General features: G+C 43.1%; 1 protein-coding gene across 1 annotated transcript in view; it reads right to left on the bottom strand.

Annotated features, from left to right (window-relative positions):
• mapk8ip3 (mitogen-activated protein kinase 8 interacting protein 3) overlaps positions 1–26,733 on the bottom strand; it is a 183,946-nt gene that overhangs the window by 59,448 nt on the left and 97,765 nt on the right. Inside the window, exons 7-13 of the mRNA XM_048609668.1 lie at positions 26,318–26,422; positions 22,233–22,385; positions 18,194–18,260; positions 14,886–15,016; positions 13,241–13,297; positions 11,892–12,068; positions 4,893–4,943 (exon numbers count right to left, since the gene is read on the bottom strand). Coding sequence (XP_048465625.1) covers positions 4,893–4,943; positions 11,892–12,068; positions 13,241–13,297; positions 14,886–15,016; positions 18,194–18,260; positions 22,233–22,385; positions 26,318–26,422 — 741 coding nt within the window. The remainder of the gene's footprint in view (positions 1–4,892; positions 4,944–11,891; positions 12,069–13,240; positions 13,298–14,885; positions 15,017–18,193; positions 18,261–22,232; positions 22,386–26,317; positions 26,423–26,733) is intronic.

Raw genomic sequence — 26,733 nt, 5'->3', positions numbered from 1 at the left:
TGCTGCCTGGCCTGCTGTGTTCCTCCAGCTCCACAGTGCAGCAAATGTTGGTTGCTCAAGGAGCTTTGGCTCAGAGTTGAGGAGCCTGTGCCTGAATTGTAGACACTGACAGATCAGGGAGGGGGAAGAGGTAGCTGGACACTTGTTTCAGGCAGCAGTCAAACTCCTTACATTCATTACATCAAATTTGGTCCATGGTCAGGGACAGCAAGGTGTGACTGCAGGTAAGGCAGGAATGGGTATCCAGAATTTAACTTTTACAGGAGTCTCATCCAGAGCAGTGAAGAGGAGAATGATAATGTGTGACAGGACGTGACAGAAATTATATGCAGAGGGCTGCAGCAGAAATTAGAAGCAGACAGAGTACTAATAATAAAAAGTCAAAACTTAAGGTTCTTTACCCAAATGCACTCAGCATTTGTGACCAGATCAATGAGTTGACAGCACGAGTAGAAATAAATAAATGTGGCTTGATAGCAATTATGGAGGGGAGTTTGCGGGATGACTGGGAAAACTCAATATTCAAGGATATTTGACATTCCAGAAGAACAGGCAAAAAGAAAAAGGAGGTGGCGTAGCTTTGTTATTTAAAGATGATATCGGTGCAGTGGTAGCAATAGGTGCAACAGGTCGGGATGCGGAAACAGTTTTGGTGGAAACAAGGAATAATAACGGAAGGAAGTCACAGGTTGAAATCGGCTACAGGGCCCTAAAGAGTTGCCACACTGCAGGACAAAGAATAAGTCAGGGAATAATGGAGACAAGCAAGAAGGGCACACAACTGTCGTGGATGATCTTAATCTACGTCCTAACCACACAAATCAGAAGTGCAAGGGTAACACAAATTTGTTGAGTACGTCAGGGTTTGCTTCTTAGAGCAGTATGTTGCAGAACCTACCTAGAACAGGTTATTTTAGACCTAGCAATGTGTAATGAGAAAGGATTGCACAGAGATCTTGTACTTAAAAGGGTCTTCTAGATAGCAGTGTGATGGTAGAATTTCAAATTCAGTTTTAGCAAGAGCAACTCAGGTCTCAAACTGGCTGACTGAACTCAAGTAAAAGCCATTACAAATACAGGAAGAAAGTTGTGTAACAAGGGATTGGAAAATGGACCAAAAGGAAGGTTAGTTGTTGAGCAGTGGTAGGTATTTAATAACAAGGGTCAGCAAAAACTGTATTCTGGTCCAAAAGGACTCAATGAGGAGGATAAACCATGTAAAGGCTGTCAAGGAGACCATGTAATCAAAAGGTAAGGCAAGAAAAGTGGCAAAAATGTGTGAGTGGTAGGCCAGAGGATTGAGAAGTTTATTTAGGAACCAGCACTGGATGACTAAGTAGTTAAAAGAAAGAAGAAAATTGATTACGAAAACAAATTAGCAAAAAAAAAAACAGTAAGGGCTTTTACAGGTATAAAGGAAGAGTAGCCAAAGTAAGTGTGGGACCCTTGAACAATGCAACTAGGGAACTGATAACAGGGAAATAACAGACAATTTAAATCAACATTTTGCATCAATTTTCATGGGAGAGGATACTAAAAACAAGCAACTTTTGTTTTTGTTCCTGTTCCTGATTTACAGCATCTGCAGTTCTTTCGGTTTTTACAAGGAGAGTTGTGTTTACAAGGAATTCTCCCACAGGGCACTGGACGTCTGGAATTTACTACCCCAGATACTGGGGGTTAAATCACTGGAAGTATTTAAAGAGGAGGGAGATAGACTTTTGAAATATCAAGGAAAGCTAAGGGTTACGAGGAGTTGACGTCTGAGGCAGATCAGTCATGATCTTGGAGCAGGCGTAAGGAGAGATAGCCTCTTCCTACTCCTATTTCTTATGTTCTGGGATCCAAGGAATGGAAACATTCCTGTATCTGGCCTTACCTCAGCAGCTCCCGATTGGATAAAGTTAGCTTCCCCATTTTAGCCTCAATTATAATTACAGTGAGGAATTCAGTGCAAAAAAACTTTGTTGAAATTTAAGTGAAAACCTAAGGACCTCAGTCAAACAGCAGTAAAATCAAAAGAGGCAGAAAGCTAAAGTGGGAAAATAATCAAACCTGGCACATACCCATAACATCACCTTCATCCTAAATGAAACAAAGTCCAAGAGACAAAACCTCAGCACCAAAGTTCAACGTGTTCCTTTCTTACGACCCTACAACAACATCCCTGTGCTTCAATTTTGACAATGACTCTGTTCAACAACCATTTTTAATATCTCTCCTCATATTCTCCTGCAGGAATACAGAACTTAGAGGCACATCTTGAGACAATAACCTCCAAAAGTTTTAATGCTACATTTGGATGTGGACATGACCTATGTTTGATAATCCCAATTTGTCTCCTAAAGCAGGATTTACTTTAATGTTGAAATGAACGACCTTAAAGATTTGAAAAAGTGTGTCATTTCGAACTTGGTAGATGGACATTGCTTGATCAAATGCAGCTCTACAATGTTGTAGGTGTGTGGTTGTTAACAGTGCTGGTGTGCAATGACCAATTTACCACAGAATTATCACAGAATTGTTACAGCATGGAAGGAAGCCATTCAGGCCATCGCGTGCTTGCACCAGCTCTGCTTTTGCCCCATATGCTGCACATCATTTCTAAAACTGCCCAGTACATGATAATGGGAAAGTTTCACACATAGCAACAACACGGGCTGCTTAGGTCAGATGTTCATATTTTTAAATCTGAACTCCAACTTCAAAACAACTACATTGGAGTCAGTTTCCAACGGCATGGGACCAACCTAGTCATAGGGAGTCACAGAATTTTTAGAATCACAGAATCCCTACAGTGCAGAAAGATGTCATTCGGCCCATCGAGTCTGCACCAACCCTCCAAAGAGCATCCTACCCAGACCCAGTCCCCTAACCTCTCTCTGTAATCATGCATTTCTTGTGACTAATCCACCGAGCCTGCACATTCCTGGATACTACGAGCCATTTAGCATGCCCAATCCACCTAACCTGCACATCTTTGGACTGTGGGAGGAAACCAGAGCACCCGGAGGAAACCCACGCAGACACAGGGAGAATGTGCAAACTCCACACAGTCGCCCGAAGGTGGAATCGAACCCGAGTCCCTGGGCGTTTGAGAGGCAGCAGGGCTCACCAGTGGGTCATTGTTCTGTAAAGGCAGCAGAGAGGCCTTTTGACCCATCATGTCCATGCTGGTCATCAAACATTGGTCGATTCTAATCTCATTTCCCAGCACTTGGCCCATAGCGTTGTATTCTATGGCTTTTCAAGTGCTCATCTAAAAAGCCCTTAAATGTCCTGGGGCTTCTCTCCCTCAATTACTCTTTCAGGCAGCGAGCTCCAGCACCTTCTGTGGGAAAAAGAACTCCTGCTCCTTAAAACTGTGCCCCTGGTTCCTAACCTTCTAAGGTTGATCCAGCCTGTCTATGCCGTTCAGAACTTTGTGTATCTCGATCAAGTCCCCGCTCAGCCTTCTCTGCTCTAAAGAAAACAAGCCCAGCCTCTCTAATCTCTCTCCATGGCTGAATCGCTCCATCCCAGGCAACGTCCTGGTCAAACTCCTCTGCACCCCCTCCAGTGCGATCACATCCTTCCTATAGTACGGTGATCAGACCTGCACACAGGTCCTCCAGCTGACAGGTGGGTTGGAAATTTAAATATTTTGCATTTTAATTATTTTAAAAGGAGACTGCCAGTCTGAGCGACTTAACTGAATTTACAGAATTAAACGTTAGTGCTTTGGTTTTTCAGGTGCTGGGACAGAAGGTGGTGTGTGGGGGTTAGTTCAATTTATAAAAAAATATTAATATCTGACCCAAACTCTCACCAGCTGTTACTACGTGTGAAATCCCTTCCACTGTATTGTGCAGGATGATGCTGGACAATGATCTGATCATAATTTTGCAAAGAAAGAGCAGCTACTCCCCAGACTCAGAAAGACAGCAGTAATGGCCATCCAGAAGCCATACAATGTGGAGTATTTAGGTTCAACAAACACAGACAGCTATACTGGTAAAAACAAAATATATTTACCAGGATGTTGCCTGGTATGGAGGGAAGGTCTTATGAAGAAAGGCTGAGGGACTTGAGGCTGTTTTTGTTAGAGAGAAGGTGGTTAAGAGGTGACTTAATAGAGACATACAAGATGATCAGAGGATTAGATAGGGTGGACAGTGGGAGCTAGCACGAGGGGACATAGCTTTAAATTGAGGGGTGATAGATATAGGACAGATGTCAGAGGTAGGTTCTTTACTCCGAGTACTAAGGGCGTGGAATGCCCTGCCTGCAAAAGTAGTAGACTCGCCCACTTTAAGGGCATTTAAATGGTCATTGGATAAACATATGGATGATAATGGAATAGTTTAGGTTAGATGGGCTTCAGATTGGTTTCACAGGTCGGCGCAACATCGAGGGCCGAAGGGCCTGTACTGTGCTGTAATGTTCTATGTTCTATTGTCTTCAATAAAACCATAACTGTAGCAGTAGTGATCTTGTTGTATTTCTCAATTGACCTCAAGTCACAATTTTCTACACAAACTTAGCATGGCCGTTTTAATTGCATCTTGCCTTCAATAGCGAACACACATTCCCACATGCTCTGCTAAAACCTGGACTCCTAGACCAAGACAAATCAAAGTTAAGATCAGAGACTCACAAAACTATGGAGCCCCAGACACCACCCCCGCCACAAACCAAGCAGCTTGTTGTCAGAATCAACTTCACATGAAAGTCACTCCACAATGCCTTTTAAAATCAGTAACAACATCCTGAACAATACCATCCGTAAGCTACCCCCAAGGGACAAGTGCTCAAAAGCTGCCTGCCTTGTTGGACCCCAAATATCCTGAAAACAAGTCCCCCCACTGTGATCCCTAACCCTGGTAAAGCCCCAAGCAGCTGACATGCCGTACACTTGTTCATTATCTGTGTCTGGTTTCTTCTCCTCCTTAGGAACTTTCTGTCTACAAAAAGAAAACATAAATTTCAAATTAACAAAACATATAATGGAAAACAAAAATACACACTTCTCTGAAAGAAAGATTGTCTGCAATAGCGCACGCTTTGAGATGAAAACGAGTAGTTTAAAATAAAACTGTGTCTATTACACAGTAGTCAAGTTGCCGATTATAAACTCAAGCTTTGAATGCTGCACACCCTCTGCTTCTGTGTTTTTTCAAAAATTCTGTCGGAACTTGTACCTGCCGCTTTGTTCTCTAACACTTATTCAATATTTTACATTTTGCTGAACTTCCCAGCTCCACCATCCTGCTCCTTTGAGATGTGAAGCTAATTCTTCAAGTTTACAATTCCAAAGTCTCCTCACCCACATAAAACTAGTTCCTCCTAAATTGGGAGCAAATGTTTGCATTACCAAGAAGACGTATTATATTCCAACAGCCATCAAGCAGGCTTTATGCTACTTCATTCATGTTTTAGCCGACGTGATCACAGATTCACTGAACTGTCACTGTGCAGGTGGCGGCCATTCGGCCCATCATGCATGTACCAGCTCATTAGTGAGCAATTTACCTGGTGTCAATCTCCTGCTTTTTCCCCGTAACCCTGCATGTTATTTTTATCCAAACAATCATCCAGTGTCTTCTTGAATGCCTTAACTGAACCTGCCTCCACCACAACTCCAGCCAGCTCATTCCAGATCAAAACGGCACACTGAGTGAGAAAAAAAAAGTTTTCATTTCACCTTGCTTCATTTGCACATCACCTTAAATCCATGCCTGCTCATTCTTAATCCTTTCATAAATGGGAACAGTTTCTCTCTACTTGTTCTATCCAGCCCACTTGGGACTTTAATAATTCTCTCATGGGATGTGGGCATCATTGGCTGGGCCAGCATTTATTACCAATCCCCGTTTGCCCTCGTTTAAGTGGTGGTGAGCTGCCTTCTTGAACTGATGCAGTCCATGTGCTGAGGGTTGACCCACAATGCCTTTAGGGAGGAAATTCCAGAATTTTGACCCAGCAAAGGAATGGCGATACATTTCCAAATCAGGACGGTAAACGGCTTGGACGGGAACTTGCAGGGGGTGGTGTTCCCATGCACTTGCTGTCCTTATCCCTCCAGATGGAAGTCGTCTTCATTTTGGAAGCTGCTGTCTGAGGATATTTGGTGAATTCCGCGGTGCAACTTGTACTGAGTGTCGGTAGTGGAGGGAATGAATGTTTGTGGATGTGGTACCAATCAAATGGGGGCTGCTTTGTCCTGGATGGTGTCAAGCTTCTTGAATGTTGTTGGGGCTGCACTCATCCAGGCAAGTGGGGAGTATTCCATCACACTCCTGACTTGTGCCTTGTAGATGGTGGACAGGCTTTGGGGAGTTACTCACCACAGTATTCCTAGCCTCTGACCTGCTCTTGTCGTCAATGTATTCATACAGCAAGTTCAGTTGAGTTTCTGGTCAATGGTAACCCCATGGTGGTTCAGTGGTTAGCACTGCTGGCTCACAGCGCCAGGGACCCGGGTTCAATTCCACCCTCGGGCGACTGTCTGTGTGGAGTTTGCACATTCTCCTTGTGTCTGCGTGGGTTTCCTCCGGGTGCTCCAGTTTCCTCCCACAGTCCAAAGACATGCAGGCTAGGTGGACTGGCCGTGCTAAATTGCCTGTAGTGTAGAGGGATGTGTGGCTTAGGTGGGGTATAGGGGAATGGGTCTGGGTGGGATGCTCTGAGGGTTGGTGTGGAGCTGTTGGGCCGAAGGACCTGTTTCCACACTGTGGGTATTCCATGATTACGATTTAAAAATTTGGCCCTTGTTTTGAACTCCTCCACCCTAGGGAAAAGACCCTTTCTATTCACCAGCGTATGCTAAGAATAATTTTACTCGAGGAGTATTTGGTTTTACTTAGATGCCCAGTTTAAAAATCAGAATTTTGTGTGACAGTGTCTAGTTGGATCAAAAACTGATGGGAATCCTTATCCTGTTCACACATTTAGTAAAATCAAACAACTTGTTTTTGAAGTGAAACCCACATCAGTGCCTAACAACGTATTCATTCCTCGGATTTACAATTGTTTTTCGAAGAGGGTGGGAGACCTAGCTGTTTGGCATACAGTGACACTTTAATATACAACTGGAGGAGTGCTGGACAGATCAATCTCCTTTCAATTCAGATGTTAAATCAAGACTCAGCCTGCCCTCTCAGGTTGGCATATAATAACATTATTCAAAGAGTAGCAAGGGCATCCAACCAATTCTTAACACTTTGCTAAGATCACAAAACAGATTACCTGATCATTGTCACGTTGGTATCTGTGGGAGTTTCCAACATCACAAAAATCCAACTTCAAAAGCCATTTCACTGGCTGTAAATCATTTTACCACTTCCTAGGATCGCAGGATTAGGCACTACATAAATGCAAGTATTACACGAACGCATGTTAAATTGTCCTGAGTCTGGTTAACAGCACAGAGAATCATCTATACAGATAAGGAAGTCATGACCATTCTATTCCTGCTGTACTGACCATTAAAAGTAATTTCTAATGTAGATTTCAGGGTAATACAGCCTGGTTATCTCCAATAATCAGCAGTAAATTATCCTACAGTCTCCCCTCAGGTCCCAGGGTTTACAAGGTGGTGATGAAGGTGTGGATGACCCTCGGGGCAATCCCGCAGCCACTGATCACGATGGAGGCCAGCCGCTGTGGTGGGGGGGGGGGGGGGGGGGGTGGTGGTGTGCGGGTAGACAGGAGTCACAACAGACAAAAAGGAGAACCAAGGGTTTCTGGAGACGCTGGGAGAAGGATTCAGAAGGCCCAGAGTAAAAGCTTTCTAGAACCAGTGCGTCCCACTTCCTTATTACTCCCAGATTTCCTGAGCCTTGAAGAATACCTGGCAACAAAATTTAAATTTCAGTCAACCTGCCAACCAATCAGCACTCTCCTCTCAATGTATAAATATTGCTCTTTACCCCCTTATTGGGTATTCTTGCAAATTGTCCAGACGAGGGCAATGCAAACACCTTCAGCAAAACATGCCTTTTTTAAGCAATGCTCAAATTGTGTGCTAACATGTCAATTTGAATCTAAATACTTTAACTGCCCTCGCCTCTACAATCAGAACACAAGGATGGCTTGAAACATCCACCATGTGTGTTCCCCAACTTTGGGGCTTAGCTAAAATTGCACCAGGAATGAGGGGCCTCAGTTCTGTCAAGGGATTAAACAAGATAGGAGTGTTCATCTTACAGCAGTGGAACTTAACAGGAGAGCTGATAAAGACGTTCAAAGTGCAGGAAGTGGCCTCTTGATGGACCAAAGAGGGAGAAATTATTTCCTGTCGCATGGGGATCATTATCCAGAAGCCACGGGCTCAAAATAATTGGAAGCAAAACCAGATGTGAAATAAGCAAACATTTTTCTCATTGTGGGTGCAATTTTGAGAGTTTTTTTTCCTAAATGTGGCTGTGAGTACATTAACAGGAAATTAACATTTCCCCCTCCCCTCAGCAAGATAACTCAGAAATTAAAACAAAAAGAACTGCAGGCGCTGATGATCTGAAGCAAAAACAGAAATCGCTGGAGAAACTCAACAGGTCTGGCATCTGCAGACAGAAAACCGAGTCAACGTTTCAGGTCCGGTGACTTTTCTTCAGGACCATTCGTAAGAGTCACTAGAGCTGAAACATTGACTGCTTTCTCTATACAAATGCTGGCAGAGCTGCCAAGTTTCTCCAGTAATTTCTGTTTTAGTTGGCAAGATAACCCAATTGGGTGCCCACCAATTAGCCCATTGAGAGCTGACAGATGAACTTGGGTGAGTTTCTTGTCCTATTGCAGACTTGGCATTGGTCTCCCAGGTTGCCAGAAGGTGTTGGCCTATCACAGGCCATTAGCTTCTGGATCTTAATACCGGTCGGTCAAGGCCTACTCCTCAGGGCAAGTGGCAAGTCATTTTTGCCTCACTTCTGTGGGTAAAGAGGGATTGGAAGCAAGGGACAGGGGAGGTTTTTGTTTCTGAAGAGGCCAACTTCACTGGTGCTCCGCTGTCCATGCCTCCGGCTGTATCTAGGCTGGGGCAATTAGAGGCTGCCTCAAACCCACTAAGAAGGTTGTCACAGTTGGAAAACTAGACAACTTTCTCTGCCACCGTGTCATTTTATTTCAAGCTTTTTAAAATTATGAACTGTGATGAAAAAAAGAACAGTGTTTTGAAACCCAGAGATTTAAAAAAGGATGGATGCATGTTTTGAAAGAAAGGAATTTGATTCTTTTTGTGAACCGCATTTGTGAAGCTGTGAATTCCTGCAACGTGCAGACGAACTGGAGCTGAGAAATTGCTTACAAGTGGAGCTGGTTTGTGGACTAGGGGCCAATTACCAAGAACAAAAATCCTCTGCCTGCCAGTAACATGATTGGCTGTCAGTTAATGGAACAGTGTGAGCTGTGAGCAAAACAGAAAGCAGGACAGACTCATTGAGGAGACACATGATTGGGGAGGACCTTAAGCAGCCATTAACTAAGGGCCTTAGTTAGTGGTGAGTCATAAAATTCACCAATGGACCTTCTCACCCACACTTAATGGCTGAGGTAGTCAGAAGGAAGTAAGTTTCTCTCCAGGACCAATGCGCCGAATTATTTTCCCCTTCTTGACACCTCTAGGGATGGGAAAATTATGCCCTGATTATTGTTGAGATCCGGAAGGTTCTATCTTGAGGGATGGTACAACCAAATACAAAGGGGACTTCAATAAGGCCACTCAATATTTACTTCAAGGACACTAATTTGCAGAGTCATGGGAAATTAGGTGATGTTGCAAGACCAAACTGGACAAAGAGTAGCACAGGAACACAGTGGGCCAAAAGGCCTCTATAGGTGCTGCAGCATTCTAACTGTTCCACCTTCTATAAACCAATAAGCCCAGAGCTCCCGTCTACACCATGCTGTGAAAGTATACATTGCGACAGCGACTCAGACTCGCTGAGTGAGCTGTAACACACCACCATAGGAGAATGGAAGAATCCCACACAGCCTGCTTTCCCTTCAAATCGAAGCATTCCTCCAAACCCTCAAATTATTTGCTGTACCACACTTATACATGACGCTTATCCCTCAACAGCCTCATCTCTGTAATCTCTCCCAGTCCCACAATCTCCCTAGACGTCTGTGTTCCTCTAATCCTCAGACTCCAAACATCCCAACTGTAACCACCACTGGAGACCGCACCTTCAACTGCCACAGCCTTAAGCTCTGGAAACAGAGTCCGAAACCTCTCCACCTTTCTTTCCTTCTTTAAGGGGCTCCTTGAAAACTTAAGAAATAAGAGAAGTGGCCCATTCAGTCCCTTTTAGCCTGCTCTTCCATCCAATGAAACACTCAACAACCTTTGCCTGGGTTATTTCCACCTATGCCCGGTCATAAAACCACCTCATTAACCAAGCTTTTGATCATCAACGCTAATTATGTGGCTCAGTAGCATATTTTGTTTTATGGAATGCTTTCAGACCTTCTACTATGTCCAACACATTTTATAAATACAGTTTTTTGTTCGCAGATGTACATTACAACATTGCACATACTATGCACCCAACCCCACCCTGTACACCATAAGCAGCTTAACTCATAACTACACATTAATCTCCAAGTTAGCTTCCTTTTGTTTGCCCCAGCTGTATCATGTTTTAGAATGGTGAGTTGGGTGTCCTATAAAGTTCCATTTTCAAGTCAATGTGTCCTCTGTCTGAAGGCTCATTGTCTGCTGATGCTTCGTTCTGAGTAGTTCTCATCAGCAGTGGTTGGCCAGTGCCTTCGACTCTCACGGGCAGGGCACGGAGCCAGGTCCAAGACAACCCCAGCTGGAATGGGAACCAACCTGCACTGTTGGCATTGGGAACCCTATCTAGCCAGCTGAGCTATCTAGCCCCACTTCACCATGAAGTTACAGGCAGCCAAACAGATTTGGTTGAACGTAAATCCATTTGTAAATGTCAACACATAAAAAAGTACATTTAACAAAAAGATGCAAGAATAAGAAGAAATTTAAACGTACCAGCACATTCACACATATTAGTAATCAGAAGAAAATGAACACAAGTAAAAGTCCACTTCACTGTCATTGTAGACCTCAACGTGCAACTACTGGGGATTCACACTTTAAGGAATTAGATCTTTAAAGCAATTTGTGAAATGGTAGTTTCTTGAACAACTCAGATCCTGAATCCAAAGCCTTGTTCCTGGTTTCATTTAAAAGAAGAAATTTCCCAATAGGAGTTCTCTTTCAGAACAGATCCAAATAAACAAATTCTGATTTTTTAAGAAACTCTCTGTTTTTGATTTCATGTCTTCATTTTTCTTTAACTGGGGAGAGTGAGAAAAGGTGAGTGTTGATTCTATCATCCAGCAAACTGCCTGGGTTGTCTTTCTGAGGCTACCAGCTTCAGGAGAGGCTAGGCATGCCCAACGGAAATTAATGCAGTTCCATCATACTGTCTGAGTCAGTATCTGGCTCAAGTACCTCAGTGAACACCAACAACCAAAATCACAACAAAAAAGTACATTTTATGCCATTTTAGTTGAAAACAGTGGATCATTATCGAAAGATATTCCATTGGTTCGATCCCTCTTTCTAACGAAAGAGTGCTGAAGGTGAGATTCCTTCAAAAACATAAATCCTGATGCTAAGATCCTTCCGCACAAAAATCAAAATAGATGGCAGCGCGACCTTTGCAAACAACCTTTCTTCGGCAGTAACCAATTATCACAAGTGAAAGAGCAGCAAAGTAAATAACCAAGCAAAGCAAATGATTAATGGAAATGAAACAGCGGAGATAATTAAAATAAGCCTAAACGTATGCAAATTGCAAATCTTTTAATCAACCCTGTGCCATGGGAGCAGGCTGCATGTCAGAGCTACACAGGTGGGGAAAGGCCACGCCATTTCGGCAGTCACTTACTCCTCGGGCAGGAAGTCTATGGCTCGCGTTCTGTCAGCAGTAGATAACTGGGACATAGTGTGACTTCGGCGTTTGGTGAAACCAGAAGAGCCGTAGGTGTTGGGAGCAGCATAATGAAGGACCGGGGGCCTCTTGGCTGGCTGAGCAGTAGAAGAGGAGCTGAAGAGACGGCTGAAGCTGGAGGAAATTATAACAAAGTGAGTAACAGTAAGAAAGAGAAACAATGACTAGCTCCCTATTGCAGCCCAATAGTAACAATAACCATGCAAAAGACACCACTTTTTTAGAATGTATTACATGTTATAATATCTATTTTATAATACGCGATCCAAATAGGTCCTGCCTCCTCAACCCAACCGGAGACGCAGGTTAAACTCACCACTAGGCCTCACTTTCAAATGACAGCGGCCCTTTGGTCTTCTGGGGCGGTCGTATTTCTACGTAAGTACCTAAATCCCTTTGCTCCTCCACATCTACTGATCTCTCACCTCGGAGAAATATTGCAACGTTGGCTCAATTCAAAGTGGGTGAAGCAACACTATAACAGCCATTTCCAACTTCTCCCCTTACCCGTTCTCTAACAATCGCCCAGACACAACCCAAGGGAAGGTCTCCAAGCAGTGGGAGAAAAGGTCACACAGGAGTAGTCCGACTCACTCCTTCTGGACATTGCTGGGAATGGTAGGCTTGAGTTACAGGGAGAGGCTGGGATTGTTTACACTGGAGTGTAGGAGATTCAGTGGTGAGCTTATTGAGGTTTATAAAATCATGAGGGGTATACATAAGGTGAATGGCAGGTGTCTTTTCCCTACGGTGGGGGATTACAAGACTAGCGGGCATATTTTTAAGGTGAGAGGAGAAAGATTTCAGAAAGACATGAGGGGCAACTTTTTGTTTTTAAAAACACAGACAGTGGTTCGTATGTGGAATGAACTTCCAAAGGACATGGTGGATGTGGGTACAATTACAACACTTCAAATTCATTTAGATAAATACATGAATAAGATAGGCTTGGAGGGAAATGGGCAAAGTGCAGGCAGGTGAGACTAGTTTATTTTGGGATTGTGGCCATCAAGGACTGGTTGGACCGAAGGGTCTGTTTACATGCTGTATGACTCTAGGACTTTAAGAGTGACAATGAGAGTTCTAGGAACAAACTGCTCACCCAAAAAGGAGGTAGACTGGCCGCTGTCTGTTAATACTGATTAGAATGTACTGACGTATTGCTAATCTTGGAAAATGTTACACACAATGATAGATAACCGAACAAGTTAAACTGTAAGAAAACGTGCATTTCAAACTTTTTTAAAAACTCTTTGAACTACTGTTTCTACTATTAACATACTTACAACTGCCAAATGCTTGACTTTTTCTTCTCCTGGATCGATGGGTATTCTCGAGAAGCTCTAACAAATATTAAAAATAAAACAGTAAATGGCACATTAAGCATACATTGTCCCAAATGGTCAACTTGCTTAAAATCACAAGATCTGTCAAGTATGTTGGATTGTTGCCGATTTGGTGAAAATCCGTCCTCCAAATGTCCTGGTAAACTTTTGAAATCATCAAATCCAGCAAAAATATAGCAGTGTCAGGTTTCCTTCCCAAGACAGCTCAGTGTGTCAAACTGAACTGTTGCATCAGTCCAAACTGACAAGGCAACTTTTGGCATCACATCACTACATTTGTGACTTATGTAGAAAAAAACTGTAAGACATCAAACTGTTTTAGACATCTTCTGGATTAAACAAGGTTTTACAAAGAAGAAATGAACTGATGTGGTTTCTTGAAAATTAGATCAGTAGTTTAATGTGGGCTGTGATCTGCTTATTACAGACATTCAAGCCACTTTGGAAAAGTAGCCAAGCAAAGCTTTTAGGGAGATAAGAGATGGAGTGTATTGCTCTTAATTGCTGGAAACCCTGGCTTTGGAAGAGACCACGGGGGTCCATGTGCTGATAGTTGTCTAGTATCTCTTTGTTTTGGTTTCTGTTTCAAAAATGTTTTTGGCAGCTCTAAAGGAAGAAAATCACCAAAAACTTACAGGAGTGCATGCGGGTGAGGGCGCGCAAGCATGTGTGTGCACACATTTGTACATTTTGGAGAATTAAAGTTCTTTAATCCTTCTCTATAGTTCATTTCTTTACAGATGAAATATGTCTCATTGTGTTTCTGTGCATTCTCTCCAATGACTGCCTATGTTGGAATTTCAAATTAGCTTAATATTCTACCTACGGTGTGCATTTATTCTGCAACATTCAACATAGTGATTTTAAAAATGTTCAATTACTTCCCAGTTGAAATACCCTTTCCTAGTTAATTTCTCCCAGACCTGGCCTTAGCACTTTCCAATTTTCCTTTTTAAAGTGGATGTGACTAAGTTGGTCACTAAATTATTAGTTCTAATACAAAGGTTCCATTGTTTCTAAATTGTGTTTTAACTAATTCTAGATCTCGATGTAAATAGAAGCATGTAGAATCCATTACATATTAGGCCAGATGGAATAATGCTTGGTAAGAGATCTCAAATTAATGTGCACACAATTTCTTTTTAAGAACGCCCGAGGAAAAAGGAAGCCTTTTGGGGATGGAAGTGGTCTGTGTCAGTAACCCAGGATGGGCTCGTAGCAAATCCACAGCTCATTTCATATCTCACAACAGCTTCTTTCACATCGGGGTGGAACTGGCTGTCACTAGCACCACTTCGTCCAATTGAAAAACACCAATTTCACTCCCAACTCGTCTATCAAGTCACCACATCAGTTTTACATGCTGGGAAACAATCGCCACTGAAATATAATAAGAAACCGCCTAAATGTCAAGATTATTAACACACCATGCACATTAGGGATTAACATTCGGCAAGATCTGGCCATGTATCAGTTATAGTTGGACATGCATCACACCATTGAACCCATCACTGGTCAAGGGAAAAAGACAGAAGTGGAAATAAAGCCACCACAGAGACTCTGCACAATACACGTCTTCCCCCACCTGATCATCTCAGTCCACCTGACAGCCTCCTGCAGCTCCATCAGCCTCTCCTTGTACTGATTGCGCTCCATCAGCACCCTCGCCATCTCCACTCGGGTGAAACGCCGCCTCTGTGCCACCTGCACATCATCCTGTAGGTTAAGGAAGCATTGCTTCACCAGAACAGATTAAAAAAACCAGTGCTCTTATATACTTTATTACAGCAGCAAAGTAAAGTGAATTCAGCAGAACATGCAGCAACTTCCTCCAGACTGGAAACCATGTTATAAACATGAAACAGAAGAAGAAAACGGAAGAGGGTGCAGTGTAAGTGCAGAATATTTTTGGTCTGGTTATTCTGTTACCTTGCCCTGATGTTCTATTTCTCCTTGTGTCGCTGGAAAGAAATAACAGGCAACGTCTCCAAACCACACCCCTCTAACCAAATGCTGAAAGCTACGCTGAAACGGCCCAGAGCGCATGTGTTAGTTTGCCAGGATCGACTCATTTTCTGATGTTCACCTGATCCCCGTGGGCCTTCATTGAAGCAGCAGCACCCTCCCCCCTCCCCACCCCAAAGGGAGCAGAGTTGTTTTTCTCCATTTCCAGCATTCACATCGTCATTCTCACCTTCGGGCGTTCTGCTTTCAGACTTGAGAGCAGCCTGTCTGTGACTCGCACAACAACATCACACACAGGACAGCTGAGCTGGCAACTACGTGGCCCTAGCCAAAATTGATTCATTTTTACTGATATTTATTTAAAATTATTCAGGAATCGATCAAATTCTTGGACACAGGTGGAGGCGAGAAGAACAGCAGAATATAGTCAGGAGTCACACAACACCAGGTTATAGTCCAACAGGTTTATTCAACATCACAAGCTTTCGGAGAGCTGACGACTTCAAATAAACCTGTTGGACTATAGCCTGGTGTTTTGTGACTTCTGACCTTGTCCACCCCAGTCCCACACCAGCACCTCCACATCATTACAGAATATAGAACACAGCCAGAACGGAAAGGAAACAGTAACGTAAGCAGGACATGTGTAACACATCAGCCATTATAATTCAACTGTGTCTGCCCCATTTGACAATGGGCTGCTTTATTCAATATTAAGCTGTTAACACTTCAGTCCACCCATTGTCTTCAGTTTGGTGAAGCACGGCAATGGAACACATTTGCTTGCAACTGTATCTCAAAAGGTTCTTCAGTTTCTGATCCACATCTTTGTGATTTAAGAGGAAAACAGGAACAGGAGTAGGCCATTCATTCACTCAAGCCTGTTCCAGCATGGCTCATCTGTAGCCTAACGCCATATATCTTAACACCTTTGCTTAGCAAAAATCTATCTTTCTCCAATTTAAAATTAACTACCGATCCAGCATCCACTGCTATTTGTGGAAGAGAGTTCCAAACCTCTCCCACCCTTTTGTGTGTAGAAGTGCTTCCCAGCATCTCTCCTGAATGGTCTGGCCCGAATTCTCAGAGCATGCCTCAAGTTCAAGAATCCCATACCATTGGAAATAAAGTATCATTATCTACCCTGTTAATATCATGAAGAGTTTAATCCGATTGCTCTTAACATGCTAAATTCTAGAAAAAAAACCGGCCTAATTTGTATAATTTCTGTGCTCTGTACAATATCTCAACGCACTGTCCGTGGCTGTATCTAACAACTGTTTCATATCATTATAAATCAGACTGAACCTTGGTTTAAAATGTTGGCTGAGCATGATTAGTGACAACACTCCACTCATCTTATCTTCCTCCCAGAGAGGTGGGTGAAATTGGTAAGAGAGACATGTATTCACCAGCCCTAAATGCTCTGAAAAAGACGATGGAGTTCTTCCTTCTTCATCATTACCGTCAATGTGGTGACGATGCCCTGCAATGTTGCAAAGTTTATTTGACACAGCAGACTGGCTAGCTACACTGTTTAAGAGGGCATAAAATTACCACAGAATTCTGTGGCAAGAACTCACCTCCTGAACATCCTAAAGCTGCCCACAGGCACAAGTCAAGAGTGGGATGGAATGTTCCCCACTTGCCTGCAGCTCTAATACTTAAAAAGCTCAAGCATCCAGGACAAAACAGACCCCATCCACCACTCTCAACTTTCACTTTCCCCACCAGTAATACAAAGGCAGCAGAATGCACCATCTGTAAGATGCACTACAGAAACTCACCAAAGACTCCTTTGACAGAACCCTCTAAAACCGCGACCTTTGCCATCTAGAAGGACAGGAGCAACAGATACATGGGGACAGCACCACCACCTCCAAGCTACTCACCATCCTGATTTGGAAATACATCCCCATTCCTTGAGTGGGTCAAAATCTTGGACACCCTCCCTAACAGCGCTGTGGGTGTCCCTATACTACACACACTGCAGCAGTTCAAGAAGACAGCACATCACCACCTTCTGAAGGCAGTGAACACAACTTTGCAGTAATGAAGGGGCTAAACAAAGTGAAACAGAAAGAACTGAGGCTGCTGCAAATCAGAAACAAAGACAGAAGTTGCTGGAAAAGTCAGCAGGTCTGGCAACTTTCGGGTCCAGTCAGAGGAAGGGTCACTGGACCTGAAACGTTAACTGATTTCTCCTCACAGATACTGCCAGACCTGCTGAGCTTTTCCAGGAACTTCTGTTTTCGTTTGGGCTAAACAAGGAGCTACTCAAGGGAACAATTACAAACGTACTTTTCCGGTGAGTTATAGTCCATTATTCAGATCCAGGAATCTAGTCACCATTGTTCCTCACAAGGCTGGAAGACGAGTTAAGAAAACAAATCGCTGGACTATCCAATTACAACATGACTATTTTTCTCAAACGTTGGCCACATTTGCTGTGGAAGTGAAATGCTTTGGTGACCTTCTCCCTTTTGGTCACCCAACAGAGCTTACTGTTTCGGAATTCATCTTGCTATTGTGACTAACTAGGAATAGCAAACAAATTTGAGTTGCAGTAGGAGATGTGGGAGGTGGATAACTCTTGTATATCCAAACAGGTTGCATCCAAACTGGGACCGAGTTTAACAAAAGGCAATATGCACAGCGATCGATACAGACTCGCTGCGGGGGGGAAACCAGGAGGACTGCAGGTGCCACACTGACTTGGTTGGACCAGAGATTTGCTACGTTAAGGGTATTCAAACTGCAGTCATTTAACTTTGTGCACTGCATTTAAAAATGCACTTTCCTGGCTAATGAACATGCCCACTCGTCTGTAACTGATATTTTATATTGTACTGTTGGGACCAATGAACCACCTCCATTACGCTGCTGAAACAACCATTGAAAATCTCGCACACAGCATCGAAAACTTACGCTTACTTCCTCCAGTTCCTCTCTGCCTTCCTTGTTATTCAGGGCCACGATAGCTTCTGACTTAACCCTAGAAGACACAAAAGTTAATTGGAGATGGAGACTGGTATTCTTCTAGTTTCATCAGATGAGCCGGAGAGCAAAGCTCAGTGGGGAAAGAAGACTTCTCCCCACGTTCATGGCGTTGAATCATTTTTAAGTACTTCACAACCGTGGCTTGCAATTAGTATTAGGAATGGAAAAGTCTCAGTTTTTGCAAAGTTTGATTATTCCAGGAATTTAAACTATCCTACATACTCCTCTTGCTTTTCCAACATTTGCTGCAGCAAGAAACAAGAGCTAGCGTGAAGTTTTAAATCTAAGAGAGGAAGCAAAAACCAATATATATTTATATCACAATATTTTGAGCAACATTTTGAGGATTTTTTTTTAAAGAAAGGGTTTTTAAACATACTTTAATTGCAGTGAAGGAGAAGAGGTGTTCCTCTTCACCCACAAAGAAAAAAGGGGGCATAATTTTAAGGTGACTGGAGGAAGGTACAGAGGAGATGTCAGAAGGTTCTTCACACAGAGAGTGGTGGGTGCGTGGAATGCACTGCCAGCGGTGGTAGTGGAGTCGGACATTTGAGACTATTAAGCGACTCTTGGATAGGCACGTGGATGATAGTATAATGTAGGGCATGCAGGGTAGATTGATCTTGGTAGGATAATACATCGGCACAACATCATGGGCCGAAGGGCCTGTACTTTGCTGTACTGTTCCATGTTCCATGATCCTTAAGAGGTAAAATATTTTCAATAAGCCTTTAGTCAATGTCACCTAAGCATACTACAGCAATGTGAATGGGGCAGACAGAGTCTCGTTTTCACAGTGCATCCAAAACGAAAGCATCACCACGAGTCCCCGCGGTGCCAGCTTCAGTCTCTCAAGTGAGACACAAACCATCTAAACGCATGCTGTCATTTCAGTCCAAGTTTTACAAGACAACCTTTCTGTATTTCTGTTGAAATATGTGGTTTTTGTTCTTTTTATTTACATTGATCACCAATTTTGGACATAGCAAATGGCTGTTAATAACAGGAAAAAGGAAGGTGCAATTTCTTTCACAGTACACTTTGAAGACAGGGCTGAATTTTTTTTAGGAGACTAACTGGAAAGAACAGATAAATTTTACAGGGGTCTGAGTGAAGGCGGCTATTCCAACAATTGTAACAAAATCAGATGAGAGGTCTGGTAAGCTCTCTGTGTTGGGAGTGTCTTGCTCCATTTTTTATGCATTTACTGAGTAGCAAGGAGAGTTTTTCACTAGACAGCCACAAGTTGCAAATTAAGAGGGACTGTTGTTTATTCAGAGATATTAAGAACTGCAGATGCTGGAGTCAGAGATATCACAGTGTGGAGTTGGAGGAACACAGCAGGCCAAGCAGCATCAGAGGAGCAGGAAAGCTGACGTTTCAGGCCTAGACCCTTCTTCAGAAATGGGGGAGGGGAAGGGGATTCTGAAATAAAAAGGAAGGGTGGGGGGGGAGAGGCGGATAGAAGATGGATAAAGGAGAATATAGGTGGAGAGGAGACAGACAGGTCAAAGAGGCAGGGGACCTAACCCTAACCCTATTGCAAGCTTCAAAATCTCCCCTCCCCCAACCGCATCCCAAAACCAGCCCAGCTCGTCCTCGCCTCCCTAAGCTGTCCTTCCTCCCACCTATCCCCTCCTCCCACCTCAAGCCCCATCCCCATCTCCTACCTACTAGCCTCATCCCGCCCCCTTGACCTGTCCATCCTCCCTGGACTGACCTATCTCCTCCCTAACTCCCCACCTACACTCGCCTTTACTGGCTCCACCCCCGCCTCTTTGACCGGTCTGTCTGATACTGCTTGGCCTACTGTGTTCATCCAGCTCTACACCTTGTTATCCCAACCCAAAATGTCAGCTTTCCTGCTCCTCTGATGCTGCCTGGCCTGCTGTGTTCCTCCAGCTCTACACTGTGTTATCTCTGTTGTTTGTTAAATGCCTTATTAAATCCACAAACTCATCTCATTGAAGATTCAGCTTCCTATCAAAGATGTGGAGGTGCCGGTGTTGGACTGGTGGACAAGGTCAGAAATCACATGACACCAGGTTATAGTCCAACAGACTTATTTGAAAACACAAGCTTTCAGAGTCTTACTCCTTCTACAGGTGTTAGTGAGAGAGGTAGTATCAGACACAGAATTTAAGTAAAAGATCAAAGGTTCACACCATCGAGGAGGATGTACTAAACAAGCCTAAGATGCTGTTAAATCTTTAATCATATACATCAATTAAAACCTTCTCACTGATTAAAGATTTAACAGCATCTTAGGCTTGTTTAGTACATCCTCATCAATTGTATGAACCTTTGATCTTTTACTTATAAATTCTATGTCTGATACTACCTCTCTCACTAACACCTGAAGAAGGACTGAGCCTCCGAAAGCTTGCGTTTTCAAATAAAACTGTAGGACTATAACCTGGTGTCATGGGATTTCTGACCTTATCTTATCAAATGCACCAAATGAGGTTAACGTTGAGAAAACTCAACATGGAGATTGAGGCAGAAACCCAGCAACTTCAGCTCACTGCTGACTGTGACCAATCTTCATGTTGAAAGCTAGGTGCCGATATCTCTGGGCACACTCCGTGGGCAACGGCTACACACTCCACAACCACAAATACGGTCATCTGTAACGTTCCAGCCTCTGTGAACCCTCACGGCTCATCTCTGATTCACTTGCAGGAAGCTTCTGTCCTTCAATGCCGCACGTCGGGTTGACTCGGTAACCCTCACTGTAACACTGCAGCAAAGACACTGTGCGCTCAGGGACATACACCCAGCTCATCGACTGGGCCAGACTATATCTCTGGGATCCTCATACTCTGTCACTGCACTTACTCACCCTGAGCCTATTTGGATGTTCACAGCATTCCTGCCTTGTCTTGCCTTGCTGTGCTTCCCCCCGCCATCAGCGAGAGATACCAGGCACACTGTACGACTGGACTACCGTTTTCTGCTTAACACAGGCAAATCCAGGAAGCTTGTCAGAATTGTCAGCTGTCAAAGGGCGTAGCCTTTGTTCAAGGGGTCCTGGCACAGAAAGTTGAGGACAGCCTTGGGCAAGGTGTGGGTCAGGATCAGGACGCTCCCTACGAGGGTCAAGGAGCTGAATATCGGGCACCCCACGATCCAGATTCTATCTGCCCTATTGGGGGCTGTTTACCTCCAGGAAGGAGAGAGGTAGGTGGTAAGGGATATGAAGTGGGTGGGCACATTTGTAACAAATTTTTGTGCAGAGGCCAGAGTGACTGACTGGGCAGCGGAGAGGGCGTGCAGGGTTAGCAGCATCTGGGTTGGAGTGGGTGAGGGTGTATAGGGAGGACGAGCCTTGGGAGGTGGGTACAGTAGCAGAGATAGAGCGAGTGAGAGACATGGGAGAAAAGATAGCAGCGTTTAAACTGGCAGAGTGGAGAAGGACATTGACATTCTTCCTACAACGCTGGGCATTCCTCCAACCTTGGACCAGGCTGGTAACTCCTGGTGTCATGGCCTCTCCTGTTGGTCCTGGGGTAAAAGGAAGTCCCATGGGCTTCTAAAGAAGCTGCAGGCGCAAAGGATGCTGGTCTTCCCGCAGATATCTGCGGAGTGGCAAGATGTTTCTGGAAGGGCGCACGGTAAGTCAGGGTTAGAATTGGACATGGGAGACAAAAGCCGGGCACACATTTAACAAGGTGCGTTTGTTAAGATACAGTGGGAAATTTCATGGCAAGAAGCCATGCATAACTTCACACTTGGCCAAAGCAGCTACAACTGAGGCCAATGAGAGGTAAGGTATGACACGAGGAGCAATGAGTGCAATATCCTAGCTCTACCCACTGATAACTGTAGACATCCACACTTTTAGATTGAGATTTCCCATCATCTAGTTCAAATAAGAGCTTTCAACCGACAGCATGCCCCACATACCAAGCAGAATTGTCTACAATAAGGGAAAGGTCCAAAAACAGATGACAACACACTATCTCACCTCTTCAGTTCTTCCTCCAGTTCCTTCATTCGGTTCTCAACCTTGGTTTTGGCTTGCTTGACTGTCTCCAGCTCTCCTTTCAGCACCTCTTGCTCACTCGACAGCTCATCCACCTTCGCGATCAGGTCATCCTTCACTATGTTCAGAGCATTCCTATAAATGCAAAGAAGATCTTCAAGTTACACCACGTTCAATTAACAAATGAACTGAACATCAAAAATTCTCATTTAAATGCAGATCGAAGACTAGCCAGAAAATCTCTCTTTGGGAGGAAGAAATGACATTGATTAGTCTCTTTGTTCGGTTATGACTGTGTTTGAGAAAGGCTTATAGTACAGATCAATCGTAAGAATAAGGGTAAGACGTGTGTAGAAACAGTGACCATTGGGTGGCATAGCCGTTTCTCGCAGGCCTGCTGTTAAACTAACCATGACATGGGGCTCAGAGGGATAGAGAGCAAGACCCTCTTTGCTGGAGCCTTATGCAGCACATTCTAACATCACTTTTAGGGAAGAGATCAGCTACACTCATGCATTCAGTCTTGTGCCTGAATCAATGTGGCCCCCACTCTCACTATCTCGACCTGACATGTCTTAATCCCCAGCCTCAGCAAGTGTGTTAAACAGAGCTGGCTGCCTTTTAGTCTTTCTGATTTCCGAACTTTCAGATGCTACCAGATCTGCTGAGCTTTTCCAGCCATTTGTTTTCGTTGCTGAATTTTCAGCTCCTTCTTTCTCACACTATCCTCTAATTCCATCCCTTTAAAAGATTGACAATGGTCCTGTCCTACTTGGGAGATCAATCCTGAATCCATCTGGGTCTCAACTGGATTTGTTAATAACTAAGTAACCAAATTTTGAAGTCTGGGCTCTTGAGGTACAGTCCCTACCTCTGAACCTGGAGATTCAAGTCTCACCTGCTCCAGAGGGCTGCCTTATCATGCCTGAATAGATCGACTAGAAAATATCTGAACTTCAAAAGTATGAGTGCTAATTGCACCAAATGTTAACCTGCTGTTAAAGCAGTGCGAACAATTTAGAATGGATTTGCACTTCCCACCGAAAAAGGAGCCCAAACGGTCTGATTGTTGTAAAGAAAAGCTTAGGTAATGAGCTTGGAGAAAAATATGAATGGGTAAAAATTCAGATGAACTCCGTTCAAAGCACACAATCTGTGCCAGCCGATGATCAACACTCTCAGGATTCCTGTGTCTGCCAACTGTTAAAGTAAAATCTGCCTTCGGTTCTAACAACATGTTCTGGCAAAGTGAAATCCAAATTATCCAGTTTATTTGTAACCATAAGAACGTAAACATGTTACGTTCAGAGAACGTTCATAAACCTAACACCCAGAACGAGTAGGTAGCCTTATGTTTCAAAGTCACGTAGAATAGCCGTGAATTGGATGGCAGGAAGCTAGAATGTGTTTGTAAAAGTAAAATGGGGGAAAAGCATTGCATTGTCCTTTCAAAAGATGGAGTGTTTTTTCAGTGCTTAGAGTTTAAATGGATGTCTGACCAGCAGTTTGATGTGCAAATGCGAACGGAAACATTTTGTATTTAACAGCAGCATTTTTATCAAGACAAAAAGTCTTTTCAAATTTAGCCAATCAATTTAAACCAAGCCCTTACATACTAAAAATCTATCAAAATTACCTGGAAGCAATCATATTATAAGAATTTGATGAGTCATAGGGAATATACAAGAAAGGTCTTTTTTTTGAAGATCAGAGTAGAGCCAACTGCCAAGAGATAACATCTTTTTCACTCTCAGAGAAAGCAACATCTAATTAAAATGGTACCAAGGATTTCTAGCTAAAAGTCCTCACGGAAGCAATTATAGAGAAAAACATCCCTGACAGCAGAATCAGTGGCAGAAAGACATTTGTGACGCGAGATTGACAGAAGAAATGCTGGAGAAAGCAGTGTGTTCCAGAAGATTGTGTGAACTTGGAAAGATTAAGTTTTAATTTATTGTTGTCTTACTAATTGGGTTTATATAAGTGGGACTTGTGTTTATTTGAACAGCATTCCAGTAGAATTTAGTTCAGTTACGGAATAGTTAGTAGTCGAAGGGGAAATTGTTTGGTTTGTTAGTAATTCTGTTTATTTGTTCATTGTTAGAGTTAAATAAATAATTTGTTACTTGTAAAGTGGCAATCAGGGATTTTCTTCTTTTTAACCACTCTTAACAGATTACAAAGGGAAAGGCGAGATTCTCTGGGTGTTTCAGGGGAAACTTTTAGAGGGGAACCTCTTCTCCCATCATAACAGATTGGGGCTTGTGTTTTGGTTTAAATATCAGAGGAGTTTGGCCATTCCCCCTCCGTAACACTTATGAGGAAAGGTCGGACAGGCTAGGCTTGCATCCACTGGAGTTTAGAACAGCAAGTTGCAATTTGATTAAAACATACAAGACGCTGAGCAGTTCGTAGCATGACAATGCTGTGCCTTTAAGGAGGTGATTTTGACCTTTCTTTTTGAAGGGAGGTTGTAAGGCAAAGGCGCTCAGCAGTCTACCAAGATCACTTGAGTAAACAGCTTGGGAGGCCTTGGGTTTTTTTTAAAGCAAGCAGCCTGAATGGGTGTGGCCAGCTCTCCAATTCAGATTTCTGAGTTTTGGTTTTTTCAGTAGCTATTGGGGTCTCAACAGAGTTGGAGACTTCAGTGAATGTCTCCTGGCTGTTACTCTCTCTGAATTTCCTCTTGATGTATTCTTCCTCCTGGATTGGAGAACTGCATGTGAGAATCTGCGTCTAAATTTTCCTTTTTGCCAAGCGGTATGTTTATGGTATGTTACTATGTTGGGAACAGTTAATTAGTAATTGTTACTATATCTGTTATTCTGTTAAGTATTCCTCTAAAGATATTTGTAGTTCCTTTCTCTTTGGTTGTATTTTTAACTACAGTGTTTAAATAAACTGTGTTTTGCTTAACACCAAGTAGTTTGACCAGTCGTATCGGGAACAGGCACTTCACATTTGCCTTTAAAAATGAGAAAAAAAGTTAGGGTCTAGGCTACCTTCTTAAAATACTGAGGGGGTCTTCTCTGATCCATGACAGTAGAGATGAAGTGGACGTTTCTTTTTATGAGCAAAGGTAGAGCTAGGTATCACTGTTTAAATATCAGAGGTCACCCAGTTTAAATAGAAATGAGGCAACAACTTCTTTCACATTGGTGCCAATGAAATATGTATCCTTTAAATTAATTTAAAGCATAGAGCTGTCAAGTGTTCAGAAGTGTTCCCATACTCTCCCAACTCTTTTTTCATGGTCATTGGATGATATGAATATTATCAAAGCGACAAAATGGATGTAGCAATGGGCACTGATTTACGACATAGTTTAGTAAAGCAAACAGAACAGTCCCTTCCTTCAATATCGAACAGAGGGATTGTAAAGTTTGCAGATATTGATTGTCTGCGCTGTGATTCTACTTACGGTTCAATTTATTTATTTGGCAGTTTAACTTGTATAATGAAGTGTCCATTCTGCCACACTTAAAAATTCAACAAAGTTTAATTCAGGTTAGGTGATATAACCGAGCCGTCACTAGGATTTTCTATGGCATTCTTGGGCTCTTGCAATACCAGACAGGAAAAGGCACATTCCAGATGACGGGAGAAGGGACACAGGTATCAAAGACGGCTTAGTCAGTCAGTCAACAAAGTTATTCAGAGTGCAAACCGAAAAACCCGACCTGGTGCATCACAAGAATACGTACAACTATAATCACAAGAGTGTAAACGTAGGGCTCTGGTGGCACAGTGGTAGTGCCCCTGCCTCTGAGCCACGAGGCCTGGGTTCAAGTCCAAACTGTCCCAGAGGTGCGTAATAACATCTGTGAACAAGCTGACTGGAAAATATCTAAGGCTGTGTACATTGGTTGCATAGCATAAGGATAGATATTATTGATCACATCACAGGAATGATGCTCCAACAAATCAGCACTCAATGAGAACATGACAAAGATGTATACAAGCATCTGTGGTTACACTACGCAAATTTGTGACAGCAGTTGGCATATTATGAGAATCTCTCTCGGTTTTGGTAAGTTCATGCAGTAAATGTAAAATGTTTTCCTTACTTCGTTTCCAAAAGCTGAGTGTTCTCCATGATAAGATTTTCGACTTCCTTTCCCATTCCTGGAAGAGGCGTAAATGGGTTTTCATTCAAAATGTGTATTGAGGTTCTTTAATATTAAAGCACACAGCATACAGATACAGACATGGATACTTACACGCACACGTACACGTACACAGAAATAAATAAAAACAGAAATGGATATTTCATTCAACACTTTGTCTACCTAGTCATTGCTGAACCATACTTTGCAGGAGAAAGTTATGATAACGTGAAATTCCTCATCATATTCCAGGGCAAACATTCACTCACACGAGAGCGGTGGTGCAAAAGCATGAGTGGAACATACAGACCTCCAACCACAGATGATTTGTTGAAAGCACATGCAAGCCAGTGATTCCAGCAGCTTCTTTGTAATAT

Source organism: Rhincodon typus, chromosome 21 (assembly GCF_021869965.1).
Source record: "Rhincodon typus isolate 14 chromosome 21, sRhiTyp1.1, whole genome shotgun sequence".
NCBI classification, from domain to species: Eukaryota; Metazoa; Chordata; class Chondrichthyes; order Orectolobiformes; family Rhincodontidae; genus Rhincodon; species Rhincodon typus.
Note: the sequence above shows the minus strand (reverse complement) of the source record. Positions and strands in the feature narration are given on the sequence as shown.